The sequence below is a fragment of the Psammomys obesus genome, unplaced genomic scaffold, assembly GCF_907164565.1.
Source record: "Psammomys obesus unplaced genomic scaffold, mPsaObe1.curated_primary_1811, whole genome shotgun sequence".
NCBI lineage: Eukaryota > Metazoa > Chordata > Mammalia > Rodentia > Muridae > Psammomys > Psammomys obesus.
This window is the reverse complement of record NW_026596051.1, coordinates 12,525,591-12,548,158: the sequence shown is the minus strand read 5'-3', so window position 1 is coordinate 12,548,158 and position 22,568 is coordinate 12,525,591. Positions and strand designations below refer to the sequence as shown.

Here is a 22,568-nt window from a genome sequence, read left to right as displayed (position 1 = left end):
ACAAAAGCATGTGGAAAAAAAACCTCTTAGGTTAGCACAGGTTGGCTCATCCCAAATTAGTTAAGGCTTGTGAATCATTAAGGTAACCATCCCTGTGAGCAGAGCCGGTGTGGTTCATCAGCTCACAGATACTGTTCTGTGCACATCTGTGAATTCTTTTGCTCCCTGCTGTCAGGTGGTTTGACAGGGACCAGTTCTCCTTCCACAGAGGAGGATGCTGAAGTGGTGTGGGATTAGGGCCCAGCTGTTTGGAAAGTAGCCACAGAGCCGGCCTTTGTGCTAGATGGCTCCAGAATTAGAGCTCAGAAGCTGCTTGCTGGGTTCTTGGTTGTTTGCTATCTCCTCACTCCTGTGAGCAGCTGGCCTTGCTGCCTGCCTTGTAGAAAGCAGGAAATTGAGATTCGGCCATGTGAAACAAATGCACAGGAGGCCCTGGGCAGTGGGTGAGGGCTGGGCACAGGATCGGCTGACGTTTGCATTGTACCTGCTGCTCCTCGTTGGGAGGGACATAATGCAGTGCCCCAGCTGCTTGCTGAGGAGCGCCCGCCACAAGAATGCCTCAGAGAACTTGGAGGGCACGCTATAGGAGGGTGTCACAGTTAAGGGCCTTCTGGTAGCTTGAGTGAGTGGGCATCGTTGGCCTCCTGCTTGCTCTGCAAAGCGAACAGATAAACAAATGCATAGACTTGTTTTGTAGCCTCCCCCTTTGTCTCTGTCAGGTTTCTATTGCCATGATAAAACACCACAACCGAAAGCAAGTTGGGGAGGAAACAGTTTATTCGGTTCACACTTCCACGTTGTAGACAAATCATTGAAGGAAGTCAGGGCAAAGAGCTATTGCAGAGGCCATGAAGGGGTGGTGCTCACTGGCTTGCTCCTTATGGCTTGCCCAGCCTGCTTTCTTATAAAAACCCAGGACCACCAGCCCAGGGGAAAGCACCAGCCACAATGGGCTGGGTCCTCCCACATCAATCACTAATTAAGAAAATATCTTACAGGCTTACCTACGGCTCTATCTTATGGAGGCATTTGCGATTGAGGTTCCCTCCTCTCTGATGACTTTAGCTTGTGCCATGTTGACATGAAACTATCCATCCTGGGAGGGAGGGCAATGATAAGTGCGACCAGTTCTCCAACTTCTCTGGGACTTCCCACACAACCAGAATTTGCCTTTCCGTCCTGAATTTCTGAGAAGTCCGACTCAGTCTGGTTTGTTGGGAAAACAGAGGTGGGGCACGCAGTAGAAGATGCCACAGCTCTGACACGTGTGTCTCTTGCTCAGTGAGCACATGGAACCCACAGCTGTACCGGAGAGACAGAGAGTTGATAAAGGGCCCAGGCATCTCAGCTGAAATAAGGGGTGGGGCTGCTATCTTAGGTGAGGCTGGTCTCTAAGGGCTGGCTGGGCCTCAAAGAGCCAGGCACAGGAACTCCAGACAAAGGAGGAAGATAGACCTGCAGACACGGATCTAAGAAAATGCACTTAAATGGATTCCTGCACAAGAAAGTAAAAACAACTCTCATGGAGGTAGAAAAGAATTATGCACATGGAAAAAAATAAGAATTTCAACAAGGAAATAAAAACATAAAGGAGCAACAAATCAGAAGGCTTAAGACTGTAGCAACCAAATATAAAATTTTCTAGAGGAGAATAGAGAATCAAACAGACAGAAAAAAAAAAAAAAAGAACTGAAGACAGGTCTCTGGAAGGTCCCAGTCAGAGAGTCAAAAACGAGAAAAAGAATGGGAAGAAGAAAGCTTAAGGGGGTATGAGAAGTCAGCATTGGGCCAAAACATAGATTAGAGTAGTTGTAGAAGGAGAATTGTGGGAAAAAGGACCATAACATTTTTAAAAAGCTTTTCAGATAGACATGTGGTGACAGACATGGGCATCCAAAACCAGGAAATATATATGACACCAAATAAGATGGAGCTAAAGAAAATTATGTGATGAAATCCTATAACGTTAGAGACAAGATGGGAATTTTGAAAGCCACAGCAGGAAAGTGTTTTCCTGTGAACCACGGGATTCCCGTTACTTTTTCAGATCCTTAGGCAGAAACCATGGAGGGCAAAGGGAGTGAGTGACATATTCCAAATGTTGAAAACAGGTAACAAAAACTCCCTAACCAAGAATGCTGGCAAAATTCTTCTTCGGAAATAAAGGCAAGACTGAAAAGCCTGGCAGATGGTTGAAAGTTGTGGGAGTTTGTGGCCACCAGATCTGTTTATGAAAACATCCTAAAGGAGGATTCCCAGAGAGAAATGAAAGACCCCTGTGCAGCAGCACAGCGGCCTAAGAAACTGTGGAACTCATTGATAAAGATGAACATGTTTTAATATAGACATGTAATATGTGTGAATATAAAGGCAAGTAGTCTTCTAATAAAAAAGCCCGGCTAGTGATGCTCACAGGTAGAAGTGCTTGATGGTAAGCTTCATTACCCGAGTTTGGTCCCTAGAACCCACGTGGAAGAAGGAGAGAACCAACCATCGCATGCTGTCCTCTGAAAACCACACATGCACAGTGGCACATATCTGCACCTACATACGTGTACACACAGAGACAGACACACACAGAGGCACACACACACATACACACAGGTCCACAGAAAAGCTGCACACACCAAATAAGTAAATGTAAAAAAGTTAAAAGTCAAGGGTTTGAAAATAATCGTTATAGGAAAATAATTTAATATATGACATGAGTATGTGTACATTGTAGTGAGTAAATTATGAAAGAGGTGTTAAAATGTACATCTTTTTCTATATGACTGAACAGCAATATGATAAGTAACTAATTAACATAAAAACTAACCAAAAGAAAAGAGAGAAATAACCAAAGTGTTTCAATCAGGAAAACCAACAAATGACAGCAGAACACAGAATACAAACGAAAGAGCCCCAAGCCTAAGAGGAAGCACATGACACAAAGGCAGTGCGAGCCTTTTCCATCAATTCTTTACATGTAAATGACGTAAAATCCCCCATCGATACAAAGACAGTGTGGCTGGATAGGAACATCAGTCAGACAGACACAAATCAAACCACGATAAGCAGCCAGTCTAACTGTACCTTGTGTACAAGAAGCTTGCTTCAGATTTGAGGAGGCACCTCTGGCCGGAGGAGGAGAGATGAGAGAACAGCCGTGTGGAAGAGAAGCAGGGAGAGTAAGGGTGGCCATGTCCTCGTCAGCCAAGACAGCCCCAAACTGATGGACGAGGTGATGTTTTATCATGGTTGAAGGGCCGTTTACCATAACAGTCATAAAAACACACGCACGCCCAACACAAAAGCACTGACATATGGCCAAGCAAGTATCCATAGAACCGAAAGGGGAAATATCCACCAAATCAGCAGTAATCCATTTTCAATGTTGGGCAGAGCATCCAGACAAGGAGAGCAAAGAGCGAGAAGGGGACTCTGATAGCACCATAGACGTGCTGCTAGTAGACCAAACAGATTGCACCATCCCACTCAACACTGCATTCTTCTTGCATGCCCATTGCTCTTTCTCCAACACAGGTCATGTGAGGTCACAGAAGAATCATCATGAACTTGAGAGCAGTAAATCACACTGTATTTTCCGACCTAACGGCACCATAGTTCCTGACTTTAAATCATGTTGCAAAGCTGTCATGATTGAAACAGCATAGCACGAAAGCAGAAACTTACAGTAGAATAAGGAGCCCAGAAGTGATCCTGCATGCATGTACCCCAGCCTGTCCTTGGAGTGACAAAATTAGAATAAAGGACAAGTTATCTCCAATAGATAAGTGCTAGAAAAACTGAACATCCATACATGGGCCAATGAAATTGGACCTGATACCACACACAAAATCAATTCAAATGGATTCTAACCCGAAATGTACAAAATCCTAGAAAGAACCGCAGGCTAAGTTCTAAGACATTTTTTTGGCAATGATTTCATAGCGGCAACAGCAGAAATAAGTGGATTAGATCCAGCTTGGTGATTCACCAAAGTCCTGCAATCAGCCAGGAGTGCTTCCTGATGAGAAACAACTAGGTATCCTGACTGGGGTTTTGTGGCTTCTGCTCTGTGCCTGCCCCATGCTATTCCTCCTTAGCTCCACAGCTCCTGGAGGCTGAGGAGGTGCCTCTTCAGGGCACTGCTCCGAATCAGCAGGCTTTGATGGCCTGGGGATTCCCTGGAAAGGCCTCTCCAGCACCTCAGACTCAGCCGCCTGTGAGCTGCTGCCGCTCAGCGCCTCTATCCGTCAGCATTGCAGCTGCTTCCTTCGGCGGTGACAGCCAAGGCAGGCTGCAGGGTGAATGGAAGGGATGAAAGGAAGAGCTTGGCACTGAGGGGACATGGGTGCTTTGAAAAGGTAGGCGCAACTGTGGGATTTTCAAAAAACCAAGCCTATGCAGCATTAGTTGATAAATCACTGAATAGCATCAAAACCAGACCGTCCTCACCAGGGCCCTCAGGCGGGGATGGGCGAGACACTGATTTCCAGAGTTGTTGCCTTGTATTCTCAGCAGGACCGTATGCTGCTGGGTATGCTGCAGAAAGTATGTATGGCTCGTCCATGGGGAAAACAAGCAGTCAGCAGAAACTGTCCTAAGGAAGCTAGACGGGGATTCTTAGACAAACTGAAGTCAGCGATTTGAAATGTGCAGAGAACAAGCTGTGTCTGTGTAATTAAAGGAAACCATGGCAATGTTTTCTCACCAAGCAGAATACCAGCGGAGTAGACTTTTTAAAAATAACCAAATCAAATAGAACTTCTAAATTTAAGATCTACAAGTGAAATGCAGAATTTTCTGGAGAGTTTCAGTGGCTGACTCGAGCAGGCAGCGTAAGAATAAGTGAGCCATGAGCGTCTCCGGGCTGCAGAATGATGGGGAATATGGAGAATTTCAGCTCTCTGTGGGGCACTCCCACGTCTATCAATACACACATGATGACATCTCCTAGACAAGGGAAGAAAGAGAAGACAGGATATTTGTAGAAACCATGGCCAAAAGTGGTCCTTAAAACAACCACCACCACAACGACAACAAACACACCATATTAATCCACATATCCTAGAAGCTCTGTGTGGTTCAAAGTGGATAAACTCAGAGACCCACACCGAGCAAGTCCTGGCCAAAGCGACAACAGCCGGAGATGCGGGCAGAATCTGAAAGGAGCAGGAGAGAAAGGACTCTATCTAGACGTGATCATGAGTGAGACGATGCCTGGTTTATGGCAGTGAGAGCCAGGAGGAAGCAGGAAGGCATATTCAAATGCCTTATCAAAAAGACAAGAGTTCTGTGTCCTGCAGGCCATGGGAGCCGCAAAATTGTCCCCTTCATTGGAACCCTGTTGCCCCAGGGTCTCCTTACCACCCTGCTCTCTTCTTATCAGGCAAAGCTGGTCCGACCATAGTGGGCAGTACACGTTCCTCGCCCATCTCCTTGTTTATTTTTACCACATTTAAATGAAATGCCTTGGCTTACTTCAGATGTCACCTTCCCCTGGCCAAAAAGAATCCCGAGGGCAGAGATGTTCATTGTAATCTCCTCTTTATGGTACATCCCAAGCACCTAGTCCTCAGTGAGCGACCTGCAAGGAAATGAATAGCACTTAAATTACTGAGAATGGACAGCCAGAAAGAATTGCTGTTTCCAGGCACAGCAGGGCTGGGGCGCATTTGAGTTCACAGACACTGTGTCAGCACAAGGAGATCTGCACAAGTTCAAGCCAGACAAAGTCCCAGCACAGAGGAGGGAAAGTGGACACAGAGTCCAACAGATGCTGGGAGAAGGGAAATGAGTGGAGTGTCCAGCCTCGTTCTCAGAAGTAGTTGGCTGACACAAAATGGACTCCATGTTTGTGTGTGTGTCTGTAAGTGTGTGTGGTTTTATTTTTATTTTTTAAAGAGAGAATTATCATGAAATTAGGTGGGTGGGTTGGGGGAGGAGCTTGGAGAGGAAAAGAATGTGATTAAAATATACTGTATGAAAAAATTTAAAAACAAAATAATAAAAATTACTGTACATGGCTATAAACATGTGAGCTCTCCTTTCCATGTCACAGATGAGAAAGGGGCGCCAGGAATTGCTGAGAGTCCCCTTGTTGTAGTTAATGGAGTGGGACAGTTCTCCTAGAGCCCAGCGCTACCCGCTGCTTCCTTCCGGTGCTGCCTAGCCTGGCTTATCTTTAGTGACACCCTCTGTTTTCCCTAAGAATGCTCCTTCCTTCCTTTTTTCCTTCCTTTTTCCCTCCCTCCCTCCTTCCTTCCCTCCCTCTCACCCTCTCTCCCTTCCTCCCTCCCTCCTTCTCTCCCTCCATCTGTCCTTCCTTTCTCCCTTCCTTTCTTTCTTTTTTTCTTTGGTTTTGGTTTTTCAAGACAGTGTTTCTCTGTGTAGCCTGGACTCCCTTTGTAGACCAGGCTGGCCTCAAATTCTCAGAGATCTGACTGCCTCTGCCTCCCTGAGCACTGGAATCGCAGGTGTATACCACCACTCCCGGCTCGCCCATTTCTTTTTATTTGACATTTGTGGCTCCCATAGAAGGGTTTTGCATGGGTGATGCCTAGCTTCTGGAAGTCCAGGGATTGCAGGAAAGCTCTGAATGTTTGGGCGGCGTATTTTAAGATAGGCCTTAGAGCTAAACAATGTTTAAAGACAAACACTGTATGACTTTTGCCTCTCAGATATTTGCAGAACATGTGTTAGTTTTGAAAGAGAAAACAATAGGAAATACCTCGTTAGAGTCTTAGCATCTGTAGAATATTGAGTAGGCACTATTCCAGGCTGACCCCAGTTCTGCAATAAATAGACACCAGGTCCTTGGAGGACGTCATGGCCACTTTCTCTACGCAGTGATTTAGGGATCTGTCTCTGGTATTCTGATGGTCACATACATCCTGGTAGCAGAAGATGGTTGGTGGGAAGGGACCATTCCTTACTTAAAAGCTGCCCACTCTCCTTCTTACTCCTGGCCCCTGTAAATGCAGTCATGTGAGGACTCTGGGAAGGGAGCAGGTCTATTGGGCAGCTAGCAGGACCTCCCTATGTAGACGAGGGGTCAGCATGGGGGATGGCAAGCTCAAAAGGCTCAGCAGCTAGCTAATCCCTCTGTGACCAAGAGGTGTGTCCTGCAGCTGTTCTAAGCCTACATCTTCTTGCCTGTAAGAGAAAGCGGAAGTCACCCAGCTTGCTCTCAGGAATAAATGGGGGTACAGAGGGAAAGGCCATGCAACTCTTAGGTTACAATCTCCTAAGTGGCCAAGAAGAGGTGACCTGGGTCCCCTTCCTCTTGCAGCATCCTGTTTGCAGACATCGTGGGTTTCACAGGTCTGGCGTCCCAGTGCACGGCCCAGGAGCTGGTGAAACTGCTCAATGAGCTCTTCGGCAAGTTCGACGAGTTAGCCACGGTAAGCACAGTGCTTGTTTTTGTTCTCTTAAGTCAGTCGGCTTCTGGAGTGGTGCTCTGCCAAGCGGCCTCTGTGTCTGCAGCAAAGGAGCCTCACTGGTCAGGGATTCAGTCTTAGGCCCGAGCCCTGGGCCTGAAAGTCATGGGCTCCACTGCCTCCTTCCAAGAGGCGCCCAGATAGAACCATGTCCTACAGGCTGCACCTAGCCCTGGTTGCCTGCCACTGTGTACCTAGGACAACCACAGCCCTCTCTTTACATGGAGCAGCCCTGCTGGGCCCAACCTTGTTCTGGCCTTGCCACCCTTTAGAGCTGGAAAATTCCTGCTTACCCCTTCCCCAGCCCCTGTTGATGCTAGGAATGTTGGGAATGCACATCGGCCCTCCTGTTGGAGTTCTTAACATTTGGCACTTGTAAACCTTGCTGAAGGGTGGCACTCTTCCCTTAGGCTCCATGTTGCTATGTGAGAGCCTGGTTTACAGTCTTAAGAGACCTTTGCACATCTGTCTGGAACTTTATCATGTAGCTCATCCATCATGTAGATCCATTCTGGTTTCCAGCCTGTGTAGGCAGGAGGTAGCTTCCACAGGACACAAGCCATACACCAGGAAGAGTGGGAACCACTGAAGGAGGGAGGAAGGGAGCAGAAAGTAGAGGTGGGAGGATCAGGGCATGTGATTTATTGGGGTGATACAGTCCGCACAAGCTTCCTGGGGTCTTACACCCTACCCCTGATACCCTTCAAGATGGTGAAGGAGTATGTGGGATGGAGTTGCATTCTTTGCCCAGCCTCTGCCTGGGTGAGGCATGGGTACTGAGGAACTGAGGGGTAGGGGCTGCCACAATCAATGGAGGCAGCAGGGAAGGAGTCCTTTTTTTTAATTTTTAATTTTATTATTATTATTATTGCTTTCTTTTGCCCTGAGCTTGTGCTGCCTAAAAGTATGTGGGGGGGTGCTTCATCCTCCCACCCCCACTATGCTGTTCATGCAGGAAGTTCTGAGGCCAGCATCGTTCCCAAAAGGAGCCTCTTTCCGGCAGCTCCAGATGTCTGCTCTTCCCCTTGGGGACTTCCCCAGAACTCTTGAAGCTGTCCCGCAAGGCACGTGCCTTGTGTCCCTTGCCCTCACTGGTGGCTATAGAACTTAAGGACAGTAAGGGCAGAACAGCCTTCAATGGCTGCTACACAGCCCTCTATGATTTGACAGTATTTCCTGCTTAGCCTGGGCCAGTGTCTTGCAAAGGGTGGACGATTTACTTTTCACAAATCACTTAAGGATTACCACATTGGTGTTGTACCTAGAAAAATCTCTATATAATCTAGGATTGTATTTATCTCCTACCTGTGTTTCCTCCGGAAAATTTGTACTTTAAGGTTTTCCTTAGGAGCACAGTTTGAGTGTGTACTGTGAAACACCTCTGTGTCATGTCTCCTAGGACAGCGTGAACCCTGGGGCTCTCTGCTTCCCACTCTTCCTTCTTCGTCAGCATACATGGCTCCAGTCCCATTTTCTGGGCAGCTTTTGGTTGCAGCTTCATGTTGGATGATTCCACTGGCTGCCTGGCTGTGGTGTTCCCTGACTGTTTACATCAGTGCACTTTTTGGGGTACCCATGGAACCCTTTATATAGCACTCACAGGCTGGCCTGCCACAGCTCTGTTCCTGGCGACACTATTTTGAGTAGCAGAACCCACAATGCTAGACAGAAACCAGCGATATCATTCAGGCTATAGATTACCTTCAGATGACCCTAGATCTGACCAGTGGGAAGAGCTCCTGAAGTCTCTGAGAAATGGTATATTCACTCCCTACAGCTGGCCTGGCTCCCCAGTGACTTAAGGAGAATCACCTCCCATAACACAAACTTTCATTGCAAAGTGCTAGTTTATTCCCAGGGACATGTGATTGAGTGGGAGAGAATGTTTTCCAGGAAATTTCTAGACACAGTGCTTTCAGTGGGGTCCGTTTGGACTTGGAGCACCCAGCCACCAGGATACAGGTGAGAGCCCAGCTGAGGTCTCAGAGGCTGGTGGGAGGCAGGATGGGTGGCATCACCTCGTGCTGATGCCGCTGCAGTGATGGTTGTGGGTACACTGAGGACTCTGGTGTGTGGGGGGATGGGGACACACCAGCACCCCACAGCTGGCAGGAGATGGGCCATGCCCGTCTTGTGACTTCTGTCCTTAAAATCATGGTAGAACCGTAGGAGCATGGACACAGAAAGTTTTGGATTTGGTTGCCCTTGACAAGAGTAGAGAGTCGTGGCCCAGTTACACCCTGTGACAGGTGGGGCAGGGTACCATGTCATGTTCATTCCTAGGACAGAGGAAGTGCTTACATGATACAGCTAATTCTTCAGGGCCATGTGGTTTCAAAGCCTGTCTTCCAGGAGAGCACTGGGACCCTTCCTTCAAAGTTCCAAAGACCATCTCTGTGAGGGCTTGCTTATTTGGCCTCTGACCTTTCTCCAACTATCTATAGAGTGGAGGCCCATCACTGGCCCATCACTTCATCCCATTACTTTGTGTGGCTGTTTTCCCCTAAGGGGCTGTCACTGGGCAAGCCACACTCATTTCTAAGTAAGCTCTGAGGTCCAAATTATGACTAAGGAGCCTGGCACACAGCCGAGGCCCGATGAATTTATCAAGGGAGACAACACCACACCAAGTGCCTGCTTTAATGGCCTCTGGCCCCACTGGCCTGGGATTTGTGAACCTCTGGGTGTGCCCACAAATGAGGCGGGTCAGAAAAGGAACTCAGCTGTCTGAGCCTGTCATCCACTGCGGCAGTAGCCTCCTGTAGAGATGCTGAGCAGGCTGGGAGCAGAACAGCACTGATGAGGAGCAGCATGCTCGCCTGTTCGCATTTGCATTTCCCTGAGGGCTCTGTTTCCCAACTGTGACAAGAGGCTAAGCACTCCTGTTCACCCCTTCTCCTCTCTATGGCTGTGAGAAGTCTTTGGTGTCTGACTGGGTGAGCCTCTGGAGGGAAAGTCAGTGGAGATGCGGCTCTCAGACATGTCTGAGGAGAAGCACACCTCTGACTGGCCTATGTTGGTGATGTAGGTATTATGTGGGGGTGGGGTGTGCTCCCAACTTGGGGTATCCACTCTGCAGTTGTTCAGGCTTGGCAGAGGACATGGTCGTCTTTGGAAAGATTATGTCACTCCTATCAATTCTCCTCTCATGAGGGGCTTCTTTATTGTTCTTTTTCTGGGGACACAAAGGTGGCTCCCAGAGACCGATTCAGAACCACTCACCAGAGTCTCAAATACCCAGAAATCTTCATTTTACTGTTTTTGTTTGTTTGTTTATTTGTTTGTTTGTTTTCCGGCCAGAATCTGAGAGTGACTGGCTAAAGCATATGCTTATGTGCAGAACACTGGGCCTGGGAGGTGGGACCTCAATTTACCCTACGCTGACCCTCTAAAATCCTCCTCCTACCCAGATGAGACTCACCTTCACTGCTCCAAGACTCTGGTTTCATGTACTCCTCCTGGTCCCTTGCAGGCCACAGTGTCCAGGGACTCTGCACAGTTCTAGGCCTTGCTGTATTTGCTCATGGGATAGCCCTGCCAGAACCTGCTGAGACAGGAAGATATGAGAGCTCCCTCCATCCCCACCCAAGGGAGGCAAAGTACCGTGTGGGCTGAGTCTGGGTGTTTTTGGGGGAAGATATCTGTTGAGAAACGTCTGGCTCTTGTGGAAAGCTTTGTGAACAAGGGAAAGGTTTAAACAATGCCTGCCTTCCTCATCGTGGTGTGTTTTACTCTCCCAACAAACAGCGGCCCAAGTGTGGCTGCTGAGAACCTGCCCTTGATTGATGTCCGCAGTAAGGGGTGCTGGGTGTTAGGCTGCGCTCACTTCTGGGTGCTTCCTACACCTCACACATTCCTGCAGCAGCTTCCTCTGGGGCATGCCTTCTTGAGAACAAACCTAGCTCTCCTTTCTGCTTTTCGGCTTCTCATTTCCTACCGTTCCAGTGGCATGGAGGGCCCTTGAGAGAAAATACTCTCTCACCGCCTGGGAGTATCCCATGTCTGGCTGGATCAAAGCTTGTTGTCTGTTCACAGCCTGATGGGCATCTGGGTTATTTCTGGGCTAGGTTATTCCAAATAAAGCTGCCGAGAGCATTTGTGTATGAAACTTTGTACGGATGAGTGCTTTCCGTTTTCTTGTGTAAAAACGTAGGCGTGGGCTGATGACAGAATTTGCTGAGTTTATGTTTAACACTTTAAGAAATGAATCCAGTTCTTTCCAGATGGCCTATTGCCATCTCCTGTCCCCCAGCAACAGCGTTTGGGTTCTAGTTTTTCTGCATCTTTGTCTCCGCTGCTGTGGCTAGGTTTTTAAATGGGTGTGTGCTCCCCCTCATAATAAGCCATGAGTTTCTTTTAGCTGCTTATTGGCCATCCGTGTTCCATCTTTGGATGAGTCTCCATTCAGGTGTATTTCACCATCCTCCTTTTTAAAATTGAGTTGATTGTTTTAGAGGTGGAGTTTTGAGAACGTGTATATCTTTTTCTTTTTGGTTGTTTTAGTTAGGGTTTTACTATGTTGTCTGAGCCTGCCTTAAACTAATGTCACCTTGTCATAGCCCCTAAGTGTTGAGATCACAGGTGTGTGCCATTGTGTCCCACCTAAGAGTTTGTAGTGGTCTACAAGCAAGCCCTTCTTCAAATATATGGCTTGCAATTTTTTTTCTCATAGGTTTTGTTCCTTCTAATAGTATTGCTTTAAGAGCAGGAAATTTTAAATTATCTGTCAGCTTTATGTTATTGTTGTTCTATTCTATTCTTTCTTTCTTTCTGGAATGCCATTTTCGTGCTGTGTCTGAACTGTCTTTGCCCAGTGTCTATCATTGTGTGGCTTCTCAAGGCCACAGTGGCAAAGTCCTGTGCAGATCTGCAAGCATGAGCAACAAGAATTTGATTTTACAGGTTTGCGGCCTGCGCTCCAGATCAGTACTGCTTGGCAGAGCTGTACTTCCTCCAGGCACCCCAGAGACAATATCCTGTGCCTCTGCTGGCTTCTGCCAGACCATCCCACTTCCCTCTGCCTTCATGGAGTCTTCTTTCTCACTCTCCCCCCTCCCCTTCCTCATATCTGTCCCCACCCCCATCTTGAAGGGTTCTCCTATTTCAGATCTTTAAATCACATCTATGGAGGTTTATCTTTTTAATTGCCTAGTTAAGGTGATATCATGGATATTTTTGAGAGGTAGGTATGTATACATATATATATATGTATACTAAATATATATGTGTAATATATATATATATGTATATATATATATATATTTATATGTATACACATACACACACTGAATTCCTTGCCCTGGAGGTTGGTCTTTTGCTGAAAGAAATGAAACTGGCTATGACTATTTGAAGGGATTACTGTAGCAAGCAGCTACATCACAAAAGTCCCATAATATGAAGTCTAAAATGTCCAGCCTGGTGGCTAGCACAGGGTTGACATGCAACGAAGTTAACAATAAGAGCTACCATCCTCACCAGGGAGCCACGAACAAATGAGGTCATCTGTTAGCATATCTGGGAGTTCAGTGTGAAAAAAATTAGGGTATTTTCTCTAAAGATATTAGCTCATTTTTCTTTAATCTCATCAAGCCCTTAATTCAGAACCAGATAATGCTTGCTGCAGAAGATGTCCATTTGCTAGCTGGGTCTGTTTTAGAGAACTGTCAATTAACTGCTTTCTCAGTACCTCAGTGATTAAGTCAGACGCCAGCTCTGCAGAGGTTCACTCATTGTGGTGACCACCAGCTTCGGTCTGATGCCTCCCACCCCCATTGTCCCCCACCCCGCCACACACACAAAATTGCCACGCACACACAACAGATGAGCAAATGTCCCTTAAACGCTGACTCTCTTCCTAAGGCTCGGACCGTGTGACAGATCGCAGCGTAGATGAATGTAGTTATTTTATTCTTTATTGTGTGAGGTCTGTATCCAAACTAAAAGCGACCACCTGCAGGAGCCCAAGCAGATTTGCCATCAAATATGATGTAGTTCTTATATATTGTGTGTGCGTGTGCATTCTCCACAACTTTATAACGACACCGTTCTTAGGGAACTACGTGACAGAGAAGGACCACTAATCTTCATCCCTTGTTCTGTTTGCCAGCTACCTAACCTGAGCCTGCACCGCCCGGTAGCACTAAATAAATCTAATAAAACTGTTCACCTCACCAAAGTCCTACAGACTTCCCGATACATTTGGGGTTTAACTTTTCTATGTGATATGAGGTATAGAGCAAAGCTTTTTATTTTGCCTATAGGATCTCAACATTTGCTGAGAACACTGGCTATTATATTACTTTATTGAACTTTTAGGAAACTCAATTTTTTATAAATATCTAGCCTGGCAGGAATCTTTCTATATTTATTATTCTATTCCATTGCTCCACGTGTTTGCCTTGACACCCAACTATATCTTGGTCCTATAGCTTCTGGGATGTCTGTGATGAGGTGTTACGATTCCACAAACCGTGATGTTCTTTTTTTCAAGGTGACTTTGGCTACTTTAGGCCTGTACTTTTTCAATATGACTTTTTAGAATTCTCTCTCTGGTTCTTCCACCAAGGCTGTTTGTTAGAACCACAACCATGAATCTGGTTGAGAACTGGCACCTACAGAGACTTCTGCTTCGTGAGTGTAGTTTAACCTCTCCATCGATACAACCCGTTTAATTTTCCTTCAGAAATGTGTGACTTTTCAACATTCAGGTGTTTTATCTTTTTTCTTCTTTTTGTGTTTACGTATATTTCTTCAGATAGGTCCCAAAGTAGATCCTACTTCTGATAGTATAGGTCATGCTGGTTTTTAAATTTTTACCTATATTTGTTCTTTTTACGTACAGAGCAAACTATAAATTATGTTTTTATCTTGATTTATTGTTCTGAGACTTGGAATGAACGGATTTTTTACTACGGTTTTGACGTTTCCACTCCGCTTCCCACCTAAGTGGTCACTTTTGCATATGATTACAGCTTAATTTCTTTCTTTCCCATCAGGAGACTTTTATTTTCATTTTCTTGCTTAATTTTACTGGCTAGAGCTTCTGGTATAATGTCAGGCAAAAGTGCAGGAGCAGCATTCTTGTCCCTTCCTCTGCTTCCTGGGAGGCGTTCCGCATTCTTTCATCATTAAGAATCGTATTAGCACTGTGCTTTCTGTGGAGGCTTTTTGTTGAATTGAACAAATTCCCCTTTATTCCTAGTTTTCGCTGCTGTTTTTTTTTTTTTTTTTTTTTTAATCTGAAATGCCAGTTGTGTTTTATAGGGTTTTTTTTTCCCCTTTATGCATCTACAGGTCTTGGTTCCCTTTGTTCATCACTACATGAGGAATTGCATGCTTGATGGTAGCATGTTAAACACTCAGGTGTTCCTGGGGCCTCTGTTTACCAACTGTATTCTCTTTCTCAGGTGTTTCTGGACTTGGTTTGCCAACATCGTGTCTAGAACTTCCCCATCTCTGCTAAGGTCTCAACCTGTGGCTTTTCCCATTTTGTCTCTCCATGCTGTCAGTTATGACCTCTGAGTTGGGTCTGTGAGTGCTTCCTCTGGTTTGGTTCTCTAGAAGACGGTAAAATTGGCGCTTCTTCTTTCTTAATATGTGGTAGAATGGGGAACCTGTGAACCCAGAAGGGACAGTTAAGGTGATATTTCTGAAAAGACTTTGATGGTTTGTATTTCTTTTAAGGAATTTGTCAACTTACTCCAAGTTTTAGCAATCACTGAATAAGGTTTTTGTCATACTTGCATATCCTTCCCAGTGGCCGCCTCTGCAGACCCATTCTCTCTCTCCCTCTCTTCCTTCCTCTCCTCCTCCCTCCCTCTCCCTTTCCCTTCTGCTTCTCCTGTGCCCCTCCCACCTTTTCTTCAGCCCTCCTTCCTCCTAGTCATCTGGTTAATCAGTTTTGTTGATTTTCCTACAGGACTGCTTTTAATTTTATTGATCTCTACTTTCATTAATTTTCTTCTAGACTTAATTATTGTGTTTCTTCTATTTATTTTGGGTTGAATTTGCCTTTTTTGGGTAACATTTTAAGGTGCAATTGAAATTGTTAGTTGGAAATTTGGGGAGCTTTGCTATAAATTCACACTGAAGTACTATTTTATCATTATTCCAAATATTCTGATAAGTTGTGTATTTATTTATTTTATTTACCTATCTATCTATCTATCTATCTATCTATCTATCTATCTATCTATCCATTGAGACAGGATTTTTTTATGTAGTCCTAGGTGTCCTGGAGCTTGAACTCACATAGATCCTCCTGCCTTTGCTTCCTGAATGCTGGGATTAAAAGTGTGTACCACCACACCTGGCCTGTTGTGCATTTATTCTTACTCAGTTGGAAATACTTTTAAATTTCTTTCTAGAGTCTTTTTTTTTCCCCTTGGTGACAGATGGGAACCCAAGGCTGCACAACTGACAAGACTCCCAGCCCAATCTTCCTGGTTTTGAGTTCTGGTTGGATACGCTTTAGGCCAGAGAGCACACGTTTTATGACTTGAAATTTTTAAAAATAAAATTGGCCCAGAATATGGTTTATTTGGCAAAGGACTTGTGCACACTCGAACATAAGGTGTGCTCAGCTCTTGTAGAATTTTCCTGTCAACAGTGTGTTCTATAAATACACCAGGCCCTCGGGCTGATGGGAAGGATCATGCCTTATCTTCTCTATCTCCATGACTGCTCTGGCTGTGTGTTCTCTTTATCATCGGAACCATGTATTAAAGTCTCCAGAATAAATAAATAAATAAATGTTCCACTTTCATGTTCTATAGGTGTCGCTTCACCCCTTCTCAGTGATTGCAATTTCACTTTTAATTCAATGGTAGGATTACTCCCTCTTGGTCAACTGACTCCTCTATTATTGAGAAATCACCCCACTGATCTTGGAAATAATTATTGGCTAGCAGCCTCAGTCGCCTGCTAACATTGTCATTCCAAACACTCTTTGGCCACTGTCAGGAAGTCTCCTTTTCCTACACTGTAAGTTTTGGTCCAATCTGCCTTTTCTGTGAAGACTGGTTTGAGTTTGGTGTTGCTTTTCTTTTTATTTCTGATTAATAGTCCCTCCTTTAACCGGCTGTGTAGGCTGCACTCTTAACTGTGTTCGAGCTGAAGGCTACTTCTTTTCAGTTTTCTTGTTTGTGCTTTGTCTCCTCTCTTTTCCCCACCTACTTACAGATTTATTGAATGTGTTTGATGATTCAGTTTTACTGTGCTTATTTTATCTATTTTTCATCATTGATTTAGGATTCAACTAGATTTTTTTACTTGGTAACAGCCCACCATCATGTAACTTCTGATTTACAGGCTATGAAGCTGATGATGGCACAGGTCTGGTTGTCCTATGTTCATAGCTATGTGAAAAGTTAAATTCATGGCAACACTTTTATAAGGACAATACATTTACACACACATATGAAAAGGTAAATTCATGGCAACAATTTCATATATGTATATATAGGCGCTCATATATACATATGTATACTTTATCTTATTATATAGAATAAACTCCATTTGCATTAGTAGTTTGTCTCTGCACGGAATTCTCTTTCAAAGAGATTGAAATAGCACAGAGTCTTGCTGTTTGTTCATATAACATCATTTCTGTGGCTGTGTGCTCATGTGGTCAAGATCTCTGTGTGTTGTATTTTCCTGCCTAAGGGATCTTTAGCACGTTAGTGCCTGGTTGCAGGGAATACATTCTCTCAGCTCCTGTGTTTGTGAAAAGCTCTTCACTGGGGCAGGGTATTTCTCCTGGGGATAGAATTCTAGGCTGTCCATACAGTTTCCTTGGCTGCCTTCACACACTAAGGGCATTGTGCTGCCTTCTCGTGCATTTCTGATGAGACAGTGGTTCTTAATTATTTGTTCCTTTAGAAGTCGCCTTGCCCCACTTCTAATCTACTTTTAGGATTTTCTCTTTGTCACCAGTTCTAAGAGGTTTGATTTTTGATGTGTCCTGGCTTCCTGTACTTGCTGTTTACTGAACCCCTTAAACCCGTGGCTTTAACAGTGATATTAAATTTAGAAACAATGAAGTAGTCAGGTCACTATTTTCCTGTGTGGTACCTGTTTCACCTCATGATGGCCTCAGATGTGATCCTGCAGTCACTGATGATTTTCCTAAAACAGTTGTGATGCCCTTTCTCTTTCTACTTTATTTTGAACAGTATTTGCTTTCTTCTGCAGTGTCTGACCTGTTTTTCCTGTCCAGTGTAGTTTCTTTCTTAGTGGTACTTTTTATCTAACATGTTCAATTTTGATCATTTCCCTTGTTAAAGTAGCTGCTAGAAAGCTCAAGTTGAAATGGGCCCCCTGCTGTACAAATTGTTCCTCCCTCTCCATTCCCTGTGAGTGCCCTGTGATCTTCCCGGACGGTTTGCTCTGATCTGTGTGAGCCCTTTTGGAGAAGCGCAGTCTTGGATCTGAGTGCCTGACACTGAGGTGCAGGGTGCTTTCTGTGAAGTGCAGGCTTGGAAAATCCCCCACAGCTGCAGCCCAGACACCTTCCCTCCCTGAAGGTCTCTGCTGGAAGGTAAGCAAACACAGGGCATGTTTGCTTTCATCTCAATGCTCGCTGGTGGTTTATTTGCCTCTTTAGCTACAGTTGATGCTTCCAGATGAGAGCCATTGTTTTTCACCTTTCCTCCAGTTATTGAATACTGTTAGATTTGCATTGGTCCTTTGTATCTTTGAGGAACTGGCACACCTCTCTGACATGATGGAAAAACATGTGTCCTGACACCCACTTCTAACTCCACACCCACTATGGAGAGACAAGGACTCTTCTCCTGGATGTTGGTTGTCTTAATGGGAGCACGAGCTGGTTGGAATATGTGCACATCCAGTGCCTTTGCCTTCATCCTGGAGGCTAGGGTGTGGCACGGTGAGATCACAGTATACCATCTGTAGAGAGAACCAGTCTAAGCATGGCCTCTTACCACCTGGGCCACCTGGTGCTCATTTTGATCCCAATGGTACAGCTCTTCCGTGAACCCTTCCTGGAACCCTTTGTTCCCAGGAGGAGCCAATCATGGGAGGTTGTCAGCTGCCTGGCGATGGTCAGAAGACAGGGTCAGAGTTAGGATAGTGTGAGTGGCTGCACTGATGGATACCGACTGATTCATGCAACAGTTGCCTGCACAGCAGAGCAAGGTTACCCACCTCATGGCACAGTTCCTCTCCCGGGAACCCACCTCCCAGGTCAGGGCAGTGTTTGGTGTGCGCTGAGTCTGCTGATGGCCTGTTGTAGTCAAAGCTGTCCCTGAAAGGTGAGACTCTCTGAACCGCAGGGATTCCAAAGAAGTATTTAGATGATAGCTTAATGGGTGCTCTAGAACTGTTCTTCTAAAGCAGTGGTTCTCAACCTTCCTGATGCTGCAATCCTTTAATGCAGTTCTTCATGGTCTGGTGACCTCCCGACCATAAAATTATTTTTGTCTCTATTTCACAACTGTAATTTAGCTACGGTTATGAATTACAATATGAATATCTGTGTTTTCCTATGGTCTTAGGTGACCCCTGTGAAAAGTTTTTTCAACTCCCAAAGGGCTCTTGACCCTTAGGTTGAGAACTGTTGTTCTAAAGGTTCATGCATTGAAGGCTTGGCTTCCAGCTGGCAGTGCTGTTTTGGGAGTTTCTTGAAACTTATCTGAAGAAGTAGGTCACTGGGAGCCTGCCTCTGAAGACTGTGTCATATCTTGGGTCCCTTTCTGTGCCCTTTTCTGACTTCCAGCATGACAGTGTACCTGCCTGCCCTCTCTGCTATGATGCTTTGCTTCACCATGCTTCACAAACAGCAGAGCTGGTGGTCATAGGATTGAAAACTTTGAGTCCATGAGTCAATGAAGTCTTTCATCACTTCCAGTCTTTCATCTAGGAGTTGTTGCAGAGGTGAACATGCTGATTGATGCCGGAGCTTGAGTCAGGGACACCTGCATCAATTTATTCTGCTTTAGGGCAAAGTAAGGCGGGTGCCCTACTTTGCCAAGTTGAGAGAATCTGCTTACAGGCTGGTGGCAAAGGTTCATGGCTCTAGGACATAGTATGACCACCTTGTTGAATTTTAGCTGCCACGATTTGATGTTACTGTGGTCTGTGCTGTTGATGCTACTGTTTTTCGTTTTTGTGTTGACTCTGGGGAGTTCCATAGGGACTCATGCAAGCTAGATGGGTAACCAGAACGGTGGCTGTTAGGGTCTAGGAGCGTCAGGAGTCTGCTCACTGCCATCCGTTGTTCCTGACCATCAGCCCATGTAACCTTTCAGTGGCTCTAACTCAAAGGCAGGACTCACCATGTGGCCCCAGGCATTCAGCCACATTCACTTGTCATGCCTCAGTTTCTCTTCATATGAAAGGACAGCAGAAGGTGCTTCCCATCCTTTCTTGCTTCAACAGGCTGGTTCTGTGAGTCAAAAGCTTGAATATACTAGGAGGGCTGAAGTGAGAGAGCTGGTTAGTTATATTCACTCCTGGAGTGTTCTTAAAGCAAACCGGTGTGTTCCGTGTACTGCCAAGCACAGACGGGGCTGGGGTGGAGGGAGAAAGTGAAGTGGACCAAGTGTTGGTCCTTACAGCTCAGGGGAGAAACTCTGAGATTCCTGTAAGTAGTGATTGTGCAAAGCTGGCAATTTGCTGAATAAGGTGGCTGTAGGGTGTGATCGGTGTGGTCAGTGCCATCCAAGTGCCATAATCCCTGGAAGGGATTATGATGGGACTGGGTGCTAGGAAGGTGGACGTCAGGAAGAATTTTTGCTGAACTGTGGTTTGAGCTTGGGGGCTGCCTGGGGATAGATGAGAAGCAAAGGACTCAAATGGGGAAGATGTCGCTGCCATGCACAGGAGGTATTCACTCTTCAGTGCATTGGTGGGGAAGTGGGGAGGCAAAAGCATCCAGGAATATGCATTCATTTAGAAAATGGCTACCAAGTCCCTACTGTGGAATGCACATTTTTCATTTTTCTCCTTAGATCCCGAATATGGTATTAACTGGTACACCAACTCTGACCTCAGGATCCTGACATGTGAAACTTCCAGGAAACGTTGGCATGCGCATCAGGCTACAGAGAACAATATAATTAGTCCATGCACTCATAATGTAGGGTCAACAGTGACTAATTGTGGCCATTTTGTTTGCTCTCTAGACATTACCTGACTTCATAGATAGCTCACAGATTTGCCATCTGAGACTATTCAACCAGGACTACCAGGGTTCTGTTATCAAATCCAGCCTATCTGGTGACAGCCACATTGTTCCCAGCACCCCATCTGGGTTTGGCTATTTACAGCTGATTTGTTCGACTCAGCATGCCAGTGAGGTCTTGATTGTCTCCCTGGATTTAATTTGCAGAGTGACTGGATACAAACACATGGAAGCTAGTGTCATTGAAGGAAGTTTATCACTCACAGCCCCCAAGTGGGGCAATGTGCTGTTCTCTGCAGTGCCATGTTTGTTTGTTTTTTTTTTTTTAATAAATTTAAAATACCAATATAACTCCATGAGAAAAAAAAATGAAGCTGGGGCCTCATATGTGGTTAGACCCCCAGGCTCTCTTACCAATGGGTTAATGCTATGTTGGGCTAGTTATCACAGGAGCAGGTTGTTACAAAGCAAGTTTGGTCCCTCTTGACCCCTGTCTCTCCAGCACTCTCTTACCTTTCTGCCTTCCACCCTGTGAGCATGAAGGCCCTTGCTGATCACGGGACAGTTCAAGAACTGTAAGAAATAAATCTCAGTTCTGCGTAAATTACTCAGTCTAAATTTAGTATTCTGTTGTAGTAGCATAAATTGAACGAAGAGGGGCAGTACTATTTGTTTCCTTCTTCTCTTTGCAGCAGGTTCAAGACAACACTGTCACTTATTGCCGCCTTAATGTTTCCCAACGCTTATTTTTGTCCTCGGGTGAGGTTACTAGCTAGATGGTAAGGTAGTGTTTTCACGTGCTTTGAAAGAATTCTTTCTCTGGGTGGTCATCTTTTTCATGTGGTAACCAGTTATTTCATTTTGGTTTGTACTTTTGGATATCACTCCATCTTGTCCATTTTTTTTTTTGTGTGTGTGTATATGTATAAAATGCTTGCGAAGCTTGGTTCCGGATTGAAAACTGTTCAGATGCACTGTTCAGAAAACTGTTCAGAGGCTACACTGCCCCTTCCTCTGCAGAAGTGGTTACACATTGGTGCTGCATTTGATCTCCCTCCCTCTTTCTCTCTCTCTCTCTCTCTCTCTCTCTCTCTTTCACACACACACACACACACACACACACACACACACACACTCCCCTCCTGTGTGCAGGACAGACCTGTCCCTCTCCCTGTTCTGATAGACCTCTGGGGACTGTGTTTGGCTGGTCTGGTCCCTGTTGATGGGCAGATGTCTGTAGAGATCCTCTGCCACTCATTTTCCATGCATCTTAATATCTCCACTGGGACAGTTCAGTGCCTTTCCTTCTAATAGTGGGTATAGCAGGTGAGTGTTTGCAGTACCCTGTACTCCTGTACTCCGCTGTATAGAAATGGTGTTCTCTACTGTCCTATTCTAAACATAGCTGGTCTTATAATCTTAGTAGGACTTGGCCAGTCTGGGTATTAATTGTTAAAATAAAAAATACATATTTTATTTTATGTGTATGGATGTTTTGCCCGTATGTCTGTGTGCCCCGTGGGTGCCTGGTGCCTGTGAATGCCAGAGGGAATATCCAAGCCCTGGAGCTTGAGTTCTGAGGGTTGAGAACTGCCATGTGGGTGCTGAGAATCAAACCGTGGTCCTTTGGAAGGACACAGAGCCTGTGCTCTTAGCTGCTGAGGCATCTCTCCATCCCCTGCTTTGGTAGGTTGTTTTAGTACTGCCTCTAGCGGAGACTGGGCCCCTTAGATCTCTGGACTCAACTGCATTGTCTGCCTCCCAACCCTTTCCTCCTTCCTAGTCCTGTAAATTGCTGGGTCTTAATTTGATAATTTCTGCATGGAATCATAGCTTTACTATGACCTCCAGACTCCTCCACACTCTGGGGCTTTACAGGGTCAGAGTTCCTGTTAGGGGCGTGGGGGCCCCTGACATTCTAGATTCTGTCCTGTGCTATCCACCCAGGCAAGGTTATCATTGGTGAGACTGTCAGCTGCCTGCAGCGCTCCAGGCCACAC

The 22,568-nt window shown here is 45.5% G+C and overlaps 1 protein-coding gene across 1 annotated transcript in view; it reads left to right on the top strand.

Moving 5' to 3' along the window:
* Positions 1-22,568, top strand: part of Adcy1 (adenylate cyclase 1) — a 114,475-nt gene that overhangs the window by 36,795 nt on the left and 55,112 nt on the right. Inside the window, exon 4 of the mRNA XM_055624172.1 lies at positions 7,277-7,388. Within this exon, the coding sequence (XP_055480147.1) occupies positions 7,277-7,388 (112 nt within the window). The remainder of the gene's footprint in view (positions 1-7,276; positions 7,389-22,568) is intronic.